Here is a 16658-nt window from a genome sequence, read left to right as displayed (position 1 = left end):
TGAACTAAAAAGCATATGCAACATTTCATACCAATGGTCCCCCACTTCTCTACAGAAAAGAGAGCTAGATCTTCAGTGCTCCCCTTTGCAGAGGAGATATTCTGAACATTCCCACGAAATACACAGTTATAGTCATATTTAAAATAAGGTTCCAAATCTGACTGCAAATAGCAGGCTTGATGCTGTTGGTAATAGGTACCACAGTAGTCAAGTTGTAACTCAGCCTTCATCCCTTGCCAATACCACAAATAATTGCTTTGTTGGGTTAAATCAAAATCTATAGAACTCAAACTCCTGGCCATTGATATGGAAGCTCTAGTTTTAAATAATAGCAACAAAGGTAAGCATAGAAGTTGCTTCCTTCAGAAATCTGACTGCAAATAGCAAAAAACCTCAAAACTATATTTCTATTTATCTATCTTTATATGTACATAGAGATAGATAGATGCTGAACCAAGATACACAAAACGGCCCCCTGGGCAGTACTGCTCACACACATGCTCTGGTCCCATAGGCCAAATGGGTGTTATGGTTTTCCATAAAGGGACAGTTTACCACTTGGATTCTCTCCCCAGGGTAATAGGTAAAGGGAAGGTTTTTGTTGTTTTTAAACATGGCCGTTACTTGTTTACTTTTCAGAAAAGGGATCTGGGGGATGAAGAGTATAGTCAAAGAATTTCTACATCCTGGTGAATAACAATTTCCCCCTCCCCGCAAGTACGTCCCCTACCAGGGCTGAAGCTTGGACCCCTACTCCCCAGTGGAATGGCCACTCACATAAAGTCAGGGAATATGCACATTGTGGGAACAGGGGAAAAATGAGGGAACCAAGAGGACTGTATAACAGAGGGACTCATTTTCCTTTAAATAATTTTTTTCCCTTTTTTCCTTCTGCTTTTAGTGTATCTACACTATGCATATTTTGTGCTTTCTAATTAATCCCTTTCCTCCCTCCCCTCCCCAATTCTACACAGTGGCTTGCACTTGGGTTTGGGATGAGGAAGAAGAAACATGGGTGCCATAGATAGAACAAGGCTGATAGGGAGAGATCCAGTCTACATGACACCTCCTTAGTATCCAATAAGGGTTGCATGGATTTGCTGTAGCCTTTAGGTCCACATATGTAATGACTAGTAAAGATGAATTAGCAGGGCTTCATCATCAAACCAGAAAGAAAAAAAATTTAGGGCCCTCCCAGAGACCCCAGACCCAGAATACCACAGACATGCTCGGCTTCTCCCCCAACTCTGCCACATTCAAGAGGAATCATCCTCTGTTTCCTAGAACCCAAATTGGTAATTGTAAATAATCTGAGTTCAGCTGCCTTTTAAAGTTCTTTTCACTTACATTCTTGTAGTCATTGTGCTAGGTACTGCCAAAGACAAAGGGTTAAAGGGAAGAAGGAAACAAGCATTTATTAAGCACCTACTATGCCAGGCTCTATGCTAAGTGATTTACAAATACTATTTCATTTGATCCTCACAAAAACCCTAGAAGATAGGTGCTATTATTATCCCCATTTTACTATTGAGGAAACTGAGGTTAGGTGACTTGCCCAGGGTCACACAGCTTGTGTCTGATGCTGGATTTGAACTCAGGTCTTCCTGACTCTTGACCTAGCTCTCTATCTGCTATACTACCTAGCTGCCTCACAAAAGAAAAAACACAACCTCTATCCTCAAGGAGTTCTGAGGGGGTCTTTTAGTGTACTCTTGTTTCTGCTTTACCTTTCCTGTTCATAGTACTCTTCCCATATTTTCCTAAATTACACAAAATTCATAGCCATTTATATGATTAAAGACCAAACTAGTCCATCAAAGGGAGAAAAGCAAATTATTATAGTGTACTGTTTAGTTTTCTGTTCCAAAACTCTTTTGTTAAAAATAAGGACATCTGCCTTTATTAAGGTATTTATGATGTGGAAATAGGCTTGCATTTCAAGAAATACATGTATTTATTTCACATTAGGGAGTCAGTCTCAATAAACCTCTTTTCCTGTGCTTAGGGTGCTTATTTAGCACCAAAGCTACCCTCGGATACAATACCGTTTTCTACAAAATTAGCCAGAATTCAGTCTTTAGACTCTATGTGCTGCCTAAATACTTCCACCTATTCTGAATGCTTTTTATGAGTGGCTTTAACTTGAGGTTCCTTTTTCTCTCCTGTCTATTTGTGTCCAGTTTTACTACTCATTTACTATGCATTTGTTAATTAACCTCTCTGTTTCCTCATCAATAAAATATAGTTATTAATAGCTGGATCTTGCTTCACAGGGGTACGAGAAGTTAATGAGATGTTCCTGAGACTCCCTGACCTTCTCATAAAGGAAGGGACTGCATAAGTATATCGTGATCTGCCTGAGCATCTGTTTATTTCTGAATCCTTTTCTTTTGTCTTCAGACGCCAGAGCCAGCAGAGCCCTCCTCAGGTGATGTTGAATTGGAAGACAACCAGCTCCTCTCTGCCACAGTGGATGTAGACAAGCAAAGGCTGAGCCAGGAAACTGATGAGGATTATTTTGAGACCCAGTCTCATCAGAGTGAGTGTCCATCGGATGTAAAAAGTGAGCCATTTGAGAGCGCTTCTGATACCGACTCACTGCCCAGTGACATCACAGCAGAAGCCTACTCCAGTCCATATCTCCTGGCTTGTGAGAAAGAAGCAGCATGTGATGTGTCTTCAGATGTTGGGGCAGCCAGTTCCCCTCAGGAATGTCATCTGGCTGATGCTCAGGGGCTTGGGTCAGAGCAACAGGTGACATTGCCTCCTGACTTAAAGGGATATACATGCAGAGGTGAAATCATATTCTCTGCAGGAACTGAGAAAGGACAGACAGAAGACACAGAGTTGTCCAGCCTAGAGCAGGACCCCGAGTTGCCTTTTGAATCTTTGCTGGTGACCATCCCTCTACAAACTGACATTGGATCAGAAAGCAGCAAAGAGGATGGTAGCTTCCCACCAGCCAAAGAGGTTCCTGTGAAAGGTCCTACAGTGATCTCAGACAGTCCTCTTGAAGAATGCAAATCAGAAAGCTTCCTGAGTGCTCTAGCACCCCATCTGTTTCCTTTCTGGTCCTGCAAATGGGGCCGGAGTTTGTCAGATAGCTCCCTCGAGAAAAACAGACTTGACCCCAAAAGGAACAAAGAGGAATTGGTTCCCCATCTTTGGCATGGGTCAGTGCCCCACATAGGTTGCCTTGGGAGGAAATTCTATAGTAGTGAAACCTCTTTATTTTCAAGAACAAGGAAGAAAATTCCAGAGACAAGAGGAGAAACAGACTTGCCCTTATACCCACCCTGCCTAAAACTGCCGTATTGGGCCCCTATCAGAACCCCTAACTTCCAACAGACTAAACTATGTCACAGCGTTCCAGAAAATATTGGTTCTCAAAGCAGGGGACCTTCAGAATACTGCTGTCGGTGTCCAAGTACACTTAGGAGAACCAGATCTGTAGCAAGTTTTCCTACAGGACATCCTGAGGGCCCCAGGAGAAAAGATTTTGGCAAGTTTGAGAGTCATTCTAAGGGAGCAAAAAAAGTGGAACAAGCTCTAAGGATACTACACATCATTAGTCCTGGTGCCTGCCCAGACCCTGTGCCCAGTCAGCTCCCACATCCACCTACTGTGGGCGATACTGACCCACAGGATCATCCAGAATTCCATGCTTTTAATTTAGAAAAAAGCCTGCCTGGGGAAGACCTCAAGCTGAAAGGCTGGTCGGGGCATGATTCAGAGCAGTGCCAGAATTCTATACATCCCACTTCAGAGTCATTGAGCATCAATGCTGAGAAACTGCCTGGGCCCACCGATTGCGGGTCTAAACACGACAGAGAAACCCATGAGTTGCTTCGTGGCATTGATGTTACCTCTAAAGCTACCAGTGTGAATGATAAACAAAAGCATCCCATAGATATTTCTGTCAAGACAGGAAATCAAACCAGTAATTATACACCAAGGGATGTTCCAAGCAAGGAAATAAGTCTCTCCACTAACCTCAAACAAATTGAGCTTCAATCCTCGAGTCATTGGAGCAACAGTGTGGCCCAGACAGGGGATAGAGACCCGATGGGTTGTTCTGGACTGAATCTGAGTTCAGATGATCCAGAGACCACACTAAAATCAAGTGAAAGAGATATTGCAAAGGAAGCAGAGACAGTTATGGTACTGGATCCCAGCTGTAGAAACAGGGCATCAGGAGATTATTCTGATGTGACTGGAACTACTTTGCCGGAAGCAAGCACTGAGGATGAAACATATGCTTCTGGATCAGCTGATAGGACCACACCCCCTCCAGCTTTCCAGCAGCCTGAGGACAAGACAGGGAAAAACTCCAAGGGCAAATCAGGGCTCATCATTATAGCTGTGGAGCAGAAGGGTTTGCAGGCTACCAGGCGGAAACCAAATCCTACAAATTCTGTTTCAGAACTTTGGCCAAGTAAGACCCTTGGAAGCTTCCGGGATGAAAACTCAGGATCATCCAGTGATGCCCCCTCAGCTCTCTGTGGGCTCAATGGGGCTGAGGAAGTAGAAACTGATGGCAGCGAATGCAGGTTCCATGAATCAACTATCTTAGAAAGCAAAAATGAGTCTCTGGTTGTATCCAGAGAAAACACAGACTTGGGGCAACAGGTAGCTGAGGAAACAGCCTTGGAAGTAACTCAGGTGCCTGATGCTGCCCCAGAAGAGGAGCCCCTGGGTGATGTTAACTTGCTTTTGGAAGGACCACAAGAAACTGACTCAAGCATCCTAGGGAATGAGTCCTTCCACTCAGGGAGTGTGAAGGGGGATATAGACGATGGACTGGATGACCCCTCAGAAAGAGAGTTGCTAGTTGATAGCCAGAACTCAGGGGCCAGACTTGATACAAAGCAAGTAGATGTGGCTCCAGAGAAAGAGAATGAACATGACATCTGTGTGGCTCATTTGATTCTGGAGGAGACAGATGCCACTCAAACATCTGGTTGTCTGAATCTCACTGATGCAGCCTTGGAAGACACCACTAATGCAGAAGAGACCCCCAAAGGGGGAGGAATTGAAAGAGAGAGCAAAGACCTGAGGCCACTGAGCCCTGGTGATTATTTTCCTGATACGGAAACCAACCTGAGCTCCATCTTAGAAGAAGGAGAAGCTGATGAGCATAGCCGTAGCCTTACAGGGCCCAAGGCCTCTCCTAGTCAAGAAAAAAATTTAGATCCAACTGCCCCTGAACTACTTGACATTAGTTTTGGCAACATCAACTGTGACGACCTGGAGGCACTTTCCCTTCATCATTTGGGAAGTAATGCCAGCCACTATAAAGCTGCACAGAAAGGGAACAAGACTGGCCTAGCTGGAAGGCCCTCCAAGTTCCTTGTTTTTCCCAAGATGGCCTCCTTCAAGAAAAATAAAACCTCAGGGGTTGAAAACTTTCTAGGTAGCAGCACCCGCATCAGCAAGATGAAGGTAGAGGACCCAGATGTAAGTAAAGATGATGGGGTGCAGCAGAGCCCTCAGGCACTGAATACTGACTTGTCCAGTATCATCTCTCCAAGCAAGGAGAATTGCACCTTGGAATATTCAGATGATGAAGAGCTCAATGACAAACGTCCATTTAACAGGATTAGTTTAAGGAGGGCTTCTGGGGCTGGCAGGATTCCTTTGGAAGACTTAGACATGAGTATTCCCTATCCAAAATGTGATAGGGAAGGGGGAGGAGAAAAAGGAGGCAGGTTAAGCTTACCAGAAAGTAGTGGTATGGAGATACCAGAAGATTTCGCTGCCAGACGGCTGTCCTCCGAAAGTAATGAATCAAAGCGATTCAAAAGCACAGAAAAGAAAATCAGGACTAGGCTGGCTCTTGCTCATAAATCCTTTTCTAACTTCTTTGAACCCAAAGGTCTAGAGAAGGAGAATGCTGACCAGAGTTCTAGATGTTCACTTAAGATTGAAAAGGAGAAGACCAAACTGCGCCAAAGCTCCTGGAAAACATTACTGAAAGGCAAAGAAAGTGATGGAATGAGAAGGCCAGCTTTAGCAAGCCTGGCTCAGTCTCAGGAAATCCTACAATCCCCCAGTTGTCCGCTGCAAGGGGTCAGTGATGAGGGTGGGAAACTAACCAATGACAAGGAGGGGCAGTCCAAGAAGCAGACATTTCTAAGTGCTCCCTGTGTCCCTCTGCAAGTCCCCTGCTCCACCATGCCAGCCAGGGATTTGGCATCACCAGATCAAAGGAGAAAAAGTGAACCAGCCATCAAATGCATGACCGCCCGAGAAAGTGGAGAACCCCTGCAGACAATGGGGGGTAGTTTGGCTGTCTTTCCTGAGGAAGCCTGGCTGAAATCACCTGGCAGTCCCTCGATCCATCAGATCACATCCCTTAGCTACCCCTGCTCCCCTGTGTATGACAATAAGGACATGCCCTGCAAGCCAATGAGTCCCAAACCCCAGAGCCCCAGGCCCAATGCTCAGTGCAGAAGCTTCCAATACTCTGGGAGGGTCAATGCCATCTCCATGATTTCTCTGGGGAACTACTATAATACAGATGGCAGTTCTGAGGCACCTGAGAGGCCAAAGACCCTCAAACCCCGAGCCACTTTCCTACTTTCCTTGCATGACTTGGACCAAGAGTGCCAAAAGGAAGAGAATGGGACAAGCCCCCTGTCTCAGGGTAGCTTGACCACAGCGTCTTCTGCTCAGGAGGTCCTGGAAAATAAGGTGAGTTCTGTGCAAAATCATGCTGGCTAGGTGTGCATCTTGCTTCTAGATGGATGTACGTTGTTGAGAGTGAGATCTGATTTTTATGAATGAATGACAGTTCAAATCTAGGCCCAAAGAATATCAAAGATTTCGCATAAAAGCAGCCTCATGGACCACCCAACCATGAATTAGGTCGAGTTGCATCTAATCAAATTAGATTTTGAGCAGAGTGCAGTGGAAAGAACATTGGATTTTGAAGCTGAAGATTTGAGATAGAGCCTTGACTCCTTTTCTTGTTAGCTGTGCGACTGTAGGAAGGCCATGTCATCTATCTGAACCCACTGGAAAAATAGAATGATACTTACATTACCTACCTTACAGAGTTGTTGTGAGGAAAGCAGCTTGTAAAAAGTAGCATATAAGTGTGAGCTACTATTATAAGTTATCAAGCACTTATCTAAGACCTAACCCTGTGCTAGGTGTGGTAGGTAGGGACAGGAGAAGAGTAAATCATTGTCTTTCCCTCCAGGAACTTATAATCTACTTGAGAAGACAAGAATAGCACACATAAAACAATTGTGGCCAGAGAACATGACAGATTTCTGGCAAAATTCTATAACATATGATTAAAGAGATTGTGTGTGTGTGTATGTGTGTGTGTGTGTGTGTGTGTATGTGTGTATGCATGCACCCGCACTTATGAGAGCTGTGGTCATAAAGAGCCTGGCAGCATGGTTTTACCAATATAGTCTAGCCTCCTTGAGAGCAGAGACTATTTTATATCTGCCTTTGTATCCCTAGGACAGTGACTTACATATAACAGGTACCTAATTAATGCCTATGGAATTTAAAGAACAGGTTATGCCAGACTTACCATATTTCCTTTTTCAACCAGGGTAACTAGATTGGTGGGCAGTTAGGTGGTGCAGTGGATAGAGAGCTGGGCCTAAAGTCAGGAAGACTCCTTTCCGTGAGTTCAAATCTGGCCTCAGACACTTGCTAGCTGTGTGACCCTAGGCAAGTCACTTACCCCTGTTTGCCTCAGTTTCCTCATCTGTCAAATGAACTGGAGAAGGAAATGGCTAACCACGCCAGTGTATTTGCCAAGAAAATCCCAAATGGGGATATGGGGAATAGGATGTAACTGAAAAACAACTGAAAACCAGATAGGAAAATTAGGGAAATCATATAAAAATAATGATAATAGCACTTTAAGGCTTACAATATGTATTATCTTATTTTGATCATCACAATGATCCTGGGATGTAGGTGAAATGTATCCCCATTTCATAGACACTCGGGCCAAGAGAAGTTAAATCAATTACCCATGATCACATAGCTAGTAAACATCTGAGGCAGAATTTGAACTCAAATTTTTTTGACTCTCAACTCCATTTCCAAGTACCACCTAGCTGCCTCCTACTATACAGAGTATAAATACAATATACTTTGATTTCAGAAAAGCATTTCACAAAGACCTTTGTACTATCCTTGAGGACAAGATGTAAAGATACTGGCTAGATTAGAGTGCAGTTGGGTGAATCTAGAGCTAGTTGGACGACTATATCTGAAGAATAGTCATTAAGGGCTTGATGTTAATTTAGGGGGAGGTCTTCTGGTAGAATATACCACCTGTTCTTAGCCCTTTAATGTTCAACATTTTTATGAATGATTTGAATGGAGGCAAAGATGACATGCTTGTTAAATTTGCATAATTTTTTACTTCAATCTGAGAGGCATAGCTAATATGTAGGATGAAAAAAGTACAGATTCAAAAAGATATCAACAAGCTAGGGGCAGCTAAGCGGTGCAGTGGATAGAGCTCTGGCCTTGGAGTCAGGAAGACCTGAGTTCAAATCCGCCCTCAGACACTTGACACTTACATTTACTAGCTGTGTGACCTTGGGCAAGTCACTTAACCCCAATTGCCTCACCAAAAAGCAAAAACAAACAAACAAAAAAAAAACAAACAAACAAACAACAAAAAAAAAACAAGCTAGAACAATGGGGCCAAAGTTGATAAGATGATATATAAAAGGAGTAAATGTTAGGATCTAGACCTGGGTTCAAAAAATCAAGTACAGAATGGAAGAAAGATGCTGAAAAACATGTGGGGATATTAATGAACTATATGAATCACATTATAAATGGTAGTCTAAAAAAGCTAAAGCTTTCCCAGACTGTATTAAGAAAGGTATAGTATAAACAATAAGGAATATAATGGTCCTACCATACTCTGCCTTAGTCAAACCACATCTGGAATAATCTGGGTTTTGGCACCATATTTTGAGGAATACATAGAGTAAGTCCAGAAAAAGACAACTTAAGATAATGCGGTGAGGAAAGGTTGGAGGAAGTAGCTCATATAAGATTTAAGGGTCACATATTTACTATCCTCAAATATATAAAAGAATGTCATATGAAGGAGGGATTAGACGTGTTCTGTTTGACCCTAGTGGTCAAAATTAAAATCAGAGTGTGGAAGTTGCAGAGAAACTTAGGTTTGATATAAGGAAAGACTTCTAATGATTAGAGCTGTCCAAAAGTATAATAGTTGGGGTTGGGGAGGGGATTGCTTTGGGAAATAGTGGCTTCCCATTCAGGAAAAGTCTTCAAGCAAAGGATGTAGGACTTCTTGTTGGTGATATTGTAGAAGAGATGCTTATTCAAGTATGGCTTGCATTAGATGACTTCCAAGGTTCCTTCCAACTCTGTTTCTGTGGACTATGTAATGATAGAATCAATCAACAAACATTTATGAAGTACTTACTAGAGGAAAAAGGAAGGGAATAAGCATTTATATAGTGCCTACTATGTGCCAGGCATTGTTCTAAGTGTTTTTTACAAATATTATCTCAACATCCCTACTAAATAAACACAATTATCATCCCCATTGTACAGTAGAGGAAATTAAAGCAAATGGAGGTAAAATGACTTGCCCAGGGTCAAACAGCTAGTAAGTGTCTGAGGTCAGATTTGACTCTAGGCCCAGCACTCTATCCATTGTGCCACAAGTTGCTTTTTACTACATACCAGCCACTGTGATAAACACTGAGGATAAAAAGAAAAAGCAAAAGCAGCTCATACCCCAAAGGAGCGTGCATTCTAATGGTGTAGACAAATATTAATTGGAACTTACAAAGTAAATAGAGAGTGCAGGGAAGATAATCTTAGAGGTGGAAGACATTAGCAGTTAGGGGGATCAAGAAAGGCCTCTTGAGGAGATTCAAATATATACTATAAGACAGTATATCTTATATGCTATGAGTGAATGATGCAGACTATTAAGTGCCATAGGAATTCAAAGAAGTGAAAAATTGTTCATAGATACAGATCCAGAACTTGAATGGTTTTCAGCAGTCATCTAGTCCTACACATTCATTTTATAGTTGAAGAAATGGTGGTCCAGAGAAGATCTGTCTTGCCTAAGTTCATACAGGTACTGAGTAGCCAGGGCTTTTGGGAGAAAGTAGAGTTTGAGGTAGCCCTCAAAGGATGGGTAGAATTTGGAGAGCAGCTAGAATGGCCCTCTAGAGAAAAGAAAACAGCACAAGAAAAGGCACAGAAGTGCCAACAAGCATACTGACCTCAAAGGACGAGAGAGACTCATTTGGTTACAGTTGAGGATTAATGTCGGAGATGAATAGGGAATGGTGTTAGATAAGAGATTGGGGACTTACTGCAGTGGACAAAGCTGGCCCTCATCACAATAGTGAATATAGGGACATTGGACAAGACTCAACCCCAACCTTCAAACTTGATTCCCTTCCATCTCGGTGTTGCCACATTCCCTCCATCCCAGGGACTCAATTCTCTTCTGCCCCAGCATCTACTTTCAGGAAGGAGTCCTGGAAATAAACTGGAGCTGGACTTCTCATATAGGGAAGAAATGGACAGCCCAATTACTACACTTGAGGCCATGGAATGTTAAAAAAAAAAAAAAGAAAGAAAGAAAGAAAGATCTTGAAAAAGCCTTCTAGGTTGGGTTTGCTTTTCTGTGGAGGATTTGTGGGCAGAATCCCAGAATTAGAAAGGACCTCGGAAGCCTAGTAGTCTAACCCATACCTGTACACCTACCTTAAGAATACTCATTTAGATCCCCCTATTTTCATTAGAACACCTCTAGTGAAGGGGAACCTATTATATCCTGAGGTAGTACATTTTCTTTTTGGACAATTCTAATTGTTAGGAAGATTTTCCTTAAGTAAACCTTAAGTTCCTTAAATAACTTCTGCCCATTTCCTAGTTCCATCCTCTGAGGCCTCTGGGATCAAGCATTACAAGTCTAAGCATTCTTTCACATAACAGACTTCAGATCTTTGAAATCAGCCATCATGTCCACACCCAACTTTTCTTTTTCTCCAGGATAAACATCCCTTAGCACCTTCAATGCTAATGCATGAACTCAAGGTCCTTCACTGTGCTGGTTACCTTCTCTGAGAGTTCTTTAACCTGTCTTTCCCAAAATATGGCACCCCAAACTAGATACAGTCCTCCAAATGGGAATTGACCAGGTCAGAATACATTAACATCTCCCTTGTCCTGGATCTTGTACTTCTCTAAATGTAATCTGATTATTTTCTTTTATCTGATTATTTTCTTTGGCTTCTGTATCACATTGTTGGCTCATTGAACTTATGGATATTAATAACTTTTCTCAGATGAAGTGCTGTCTAATTATGTTCTGCCCTGACCTCCATATTTATAAAGATGATTTTTTGAACCCATAGAAAACCTAACATTTATTCTCATTAAATTTTATCTCATTAGATTCATCTCAATGTTCTATCCTGCCAAGATCTTTTTGGATATTGGCTCTACCATTCAGCATGTTAGTTATCTGTGCCAGCTGTGTATTATATGCAAATCTATCAAGTCATCCATGCCTTAATCCAAGTTATGGATAAAAGTGATAAACAAAATAGGGCCACGCTCAGATTCCAGGGGCATTTCACTAGAGTTTTCCATCGAAGGTGACATTAAACCATTGATGGCTGCTTTTTAATCTAACGATTTGATTACTTCTGAATCTATTTAATTGTATCATGACCTCCATCTTTTCGACTAGAAATTCAAAATCTATTTTATCAAATGCTTTGCTGTCATCTAGGTAAACTGTATCTACAGAATTCCCTTGATTTTGTTTAAGTAACTATCACAAAAAGAAAGATAGTCTAGTGTGAATTGTTGAAGCTATACTGGCTATCTTGATCACTGCTTCTTTTTCTAGATGTTCACTAACTGTCCTCCTTTTAAAATTTTCATAATACTCTTTTTTTTTTTTAACAACACAATCATTTCCTGATATACTCTTTCTTTCTAGAAACCTCCCTTGCAACATAGGACGACAGTTGAGCAAAGTCAACTGACATTGTGACCATGTCTGACATTATATTAACATTTCATACCCATAATCTTCTACTTCCCTATGGAAAAGACATATGTTTCATGATTTTATGATCAAGATGGGTTATTGCATTTAATATGAGTTCAGGTCTCTTTAGTTTTGTTTTCATTTACATCATTTATATTATTGTAATAATTGTGTATATTATCCCCTGCTTCCGCTTTCCCTCCTCATCAATTCATACAAATCTTCCCATGTTTCTCTGAATTCTTCATATTTGTAATTTCTTGAGGTATAAAAATAATTCATTATATTTATATACTGCAATTTATTTATCCATTCTCCAATTTATGAGCATCCATCTTACAGGTTGTTTGTTGTTGATAATGATTTACTACCATAAAAATGCTGCTATGAATATTTTGATAACTATAGAAACTTTTTTAATCTTTGACCACCTTAGAACCAAAAGTATTCAAGAAAGGGATTTCAGTGTCAAAGTCTATTAACAGGCTTTTGGTGTATTTACCAAGTTAATTATCTTTTTAATTATTCATTCTAGGGAAAAATACATTTTAGAATTTTGCCAGAAATTGAAGTCAAGCTCACTGGCCTGTAATCTGCAGATTCTATTTCCTTTCCACTTTTGACATTGGGTGCAACATTTAGAAAAGTACAATACTTGATACTTCTTCCATTATCTACAATCTTCCAAAGGTCATGGGCAATGGCTCAACCATCACTTCTCTCACTTCTTTTAGTGTCCTAGATCCCTTTGGGCCTGATGACTTGAACCTGTCAGGAGCAGCATGTGCTCTCTTACATTCTCCCTACTTTTCTTGGGTTTCAAATCCCCATTAACTGTTTTGTTGTGTTCTTCCCCATTCTCCTTGGCAGAAAGGAAAAGAAAAATAAGTTAAGTGGTTCTGCCTTCTGTCCATTGCTTGTTATCATTATCCCAAGCAACCTGGGCAATGGAATTATTCCTTCTTGTTCCTTCTCTTTTCCCCAGTCTAGCTTAAAACCTTCTCTTTTTTTGTCATTGATTTTCCTTACCATCTTCAGTTCATTCTGAACTTCAACACTCCTAACATTCTATCTTTTTTTTTTAAGGCAATTGGGGTTAAGTGACTTGCCCAAGGTCACACAGCTGGTAAGTGTCAAGTGTTTGGTCTGAGGCCAGATTTGAACTCAGGGTCCCCCTGACTCCAGGATCGGTGCTCCATCCACTGCAACACCCAGCTGCCCCCTAACATTCTATCTTACAGGACCATGTCATACTTTTCAATTCATTTATAATTAGCTACCATTGCTTCCATCTTCTATACATTTTTTTAAAAAAAAGTTTTCTTGAGTATATATGTGATATGTTACATATATAGTATGTCATACTTTAACGAATATATATTATCATTACTGAACATAAGATAATGAGTTCCTTGTGTATCCAACTTGGTCTATTGAGACAACTCTCCCTTTTCTCCCTCATTAAGAATGATTTCTCTTTGTGTTTTTAGAGTTTCAAATCACTGAGCTTCCCAAGTCTACTGAGGAGCTGATGTCCTCTACAGAATTTTAGTTCATAGGAACAAAATCATGGGAACCTATCCTTTCTCTGAACCCATGATTTCTCCACCAAATCTCTGCATATCAGTCTACTCCTGGCTTTCTTCTCCTTCTCTATCACAAATTACAAGATGGAGTGGATTTTTTCCCCACTAATGCTCCCATCATTTCTAGCTCAGCAACCAATACTTTCTTGACGTTAAGAATCAGATCCAGGGGCAGATAGGTGGCACAGTGAATAGAGCTCTTGGAGTCAGGAGGACCTGAGTTCAAATCCAGCCTCAGACATATGACACTTATTAGCTGTGTGACACTGGGCAAGTCACTTAACCCCTATCGCCTCGTCAAAAAACAAAAATAAAAGAATCGGATTCAGATTAAAAGTGCCTTTTGAAGGAAGTAATTATCATTAGAGGGGTCAAAAAAGAACTAATTTACTTCTCTGCTTTCAGCAGATAGTGAGCTTCAGTAAATATATAGAGAATGGAAGTCTCCAGCACTGCTCTATCACAACACCAGGCCTGTGATTTGTTTCCCAAGTGATGGAATTTTTTTTAGAAAATTATTTTTTGAAAATAATGCTCAATTAGGAACTTAACTTTGGAGGTCAATATGTCCACTTAAACATGTTTCAATGTATTATAACATTTTTTTTTTCAGTCATAAAGCCCAAGTCCTCATTAAGAGTCTTTGCTTTTTCATTCATCTTCATTCTCCTTTTCTCTTATCTAGTTGTAGTTAGTATACATTCCATTCTTCTCTTTCTGCCTTTTTTTTTTGCCTTGAATGATTTCTTTGTATTCCTCATACATTGGTCTTATTATAGAATTACATCAAAGTAACATAATTTATTTAACTGTTCACACATTGCCTCTGCTTTTTCATTCATCTGCATTTTCCTTTTATCTAGCTGTAGTTAGTACTCTTTTTTTTGTTTTATTGGATTATTTCATAATAGTCTTTCCAGATTTCCTTGTATTCCTTATACATTGCTTTTATTGTAAAATTGCACTAAAATAACATGATTTATTTAAATATTCATATACTTTTGGATATTTAGGGTACTTCTATTTTTTTTGCAGTTATAGCTAATACTACCATAATCATCCTCTATAAACATTAGGATAAATCGATTTGTGGTCACAGAAAGAACATTGAATTTGGAGAAAGATAGACCTAGGTTCAAATCCTGACAGTGATTGGGCAAATCACTTAAACTCTGGGCCTCATTTTCCTAATCAATAAGTTATTGGACTAGAACTCCTCTAAACTACCTTTTGATTCTAAATTCATGATCTTTGAACAGATTGTTTTTTGTTACTGTTTTTGAGAACACTTATAGGGTATGTTCCTCACAATGGAATCTCTGAGGTGAAGGGTATGATTATTTTTGTAACTTTTACTGCATATTGTCAAATTGCTGTTCAAAAAGATTCTATAGGTTTGCAATGTCCACCAGCAAACAGTAGGGCTTTCATTGCCTTAACTCAAAAGGATGAAAATTACTGGAACTTTAGGCCCTGTAGCAAGCGACTGGGGAAGAGTTAGGGGCACCCCTCATGTCATACCCTGTCTTTGGGCATTTACCCCAACTGTGCACAGGGCCAGCACAATAGAAATAGAGGACTCATGTATTTTTCCAGGGAAATCTAAAAGTTTCCATACACACAGATGAAGGAACTTAGCAGACATGTAAAGGAGAGGAGGAAAAATAAACAAACGAAAATTAACTAGATCAAATGAAAAACCTTTACTGGGGAATAGGAAGGTAACATGGAGAGTGTGTGAATGCTCCCTCTTGTGGCTGCTCTGAAGAACACTGTCTGGGAAAGGCGGCAGAGGCCTTTCTGTGGCCCAAGAATGAGCATCTTCTATATGAGGTCCCCCCATTGTTTGTGCTGCTGCACTCTGAAACAGAAGTGAAGGGAATTAGGCTAAATTAAACTGAAGCGAGGTGAGGTGAATTTGCTAAAAATTTATTAGCTTATGTTAGGATTCATTGCTAGAACTGAAAGTGCTTCATGGAAGAATTAGATGATACCATCAATACAGAAAGCAGTTTTTTTGAGGACTTTTTTTTTAAACCAGACCTGTGATTTCATTGGTATAGAGTGAAGAAGTTTAATTTACTAATGTTCCTATACCCATTCAACAACTTATAATCTTAGAAAGTTGCCTGGGACATTGAAAGGTTAAATGATTTGCCCAAGGTCACATGGACAGTGTCAGGGGTAGTATTTGAATTTAAGCCTGCCTGACTCACCTCTGGTTGGCTGCCTCTATAGTGAAAGCAATAAGCCCTTTTATTTGATACCTTTAATGGAAAGTCCCAAAGGGAAGACCATGTGGCTTAACTGAAGACACCTAAGGAAGCAGGACACAGGGACAAGAAGGAAAGGGTAGTAAGGGCAGCCCAATGAGCCCCTCACTGTGGGCTGACACCTCCAAATCATGGCAGTCCACCAAACCCCTCACACTGGAACTGGGACTATAGCTCCAAAGCAAGACTAGGAAGATGTAAGAGAGAAATAGTACCAGTGACATCACCAAGGAACCTCAGATATTATGGTCTTTAGGCCATGGCAGGCTGAGGAAGTAAATAAATAATGATCTAGAACTCTTAGGTCCATGCTTCGGGGCAACTCTGGTAGCTCAGGAAGTCAGGGCAGCTCCTGAATCATAGCTACTGTGGTATGTTCTAATTAGGTAAGTGCTCCCCTTCAAGTGGGTCTGAGTGGTTTTCCACCCCTGAAATTATAGGCAGGGAGCTAATAAGCTAGGAATTTGGTATTTTCTAACCCAGAGTGTTTCAAGTACAGAAGCTTATAGATGGCGAGAGTTATAGAGAAAGGGCCAAGACAGAAGGGTGGGGTTATCAGATAGGAAGCAGGGGCTGAGCATTTAATTTATTTATCTAGCTATCTGTTTAGCTTTTAAATTATCTTTTGCTTTACCTCACCTTCATTTCTGACTAAATCTCTTCTGTCTTCTCTGCCCATTGCACCTTCTCTTACAATAATTAAAAAAAAATAAAGGAGAAAGGTGAGAGGGAAATAGTTCATTCAACAAA

General features: G+C 40.7%; 1 protein-coding gene across 3 annotated transcripts in view; it reads left to right on the top strand.

The window, feature by feature from the left end:
• ARHGEF4 (Rho guanine nucleotide exchange factor 4) overlaps positions 1–16658 on the top strand; it is a 420624-nt gene that overhangs the window by 159021 nt on the left and 244945 nt on the right. For all 3 annotated transcript variants that reach the window (XM_027854699.1, XM_027854700.1, XM_027854701.1), the window contains exon 2: positions 2401–6693. In XM_027854699.1, coding sequence (XP_027710500.1) covers positions 2401–6693 — 4293 coding nt within the window. The remainder of the gene's footprint in view (positions 1–2400; positions 6694–16658) is intronic.

Source organism: Vombatus ursinus, unplaced genomic scaffold, assembly GCF_900497805.2.
Source record: "Vombatus ursinus unplaced genomic scaffold, bare-nosed wombat genome assembly UNPS02010548.1, whole genome shotgun sequence".
Taxonomy (NCBI): Eukaryota; Metazoa; Chordata; class Mammalia; order Diprotodontia; family Vombatidae; genus Vombatus; species Vombatus ursinus.
The sequence above is the reverse complement of the archived record's forward strand: the minus strand, read 5'-3'. Positions and strand labels throughout refer to the sequence as shown.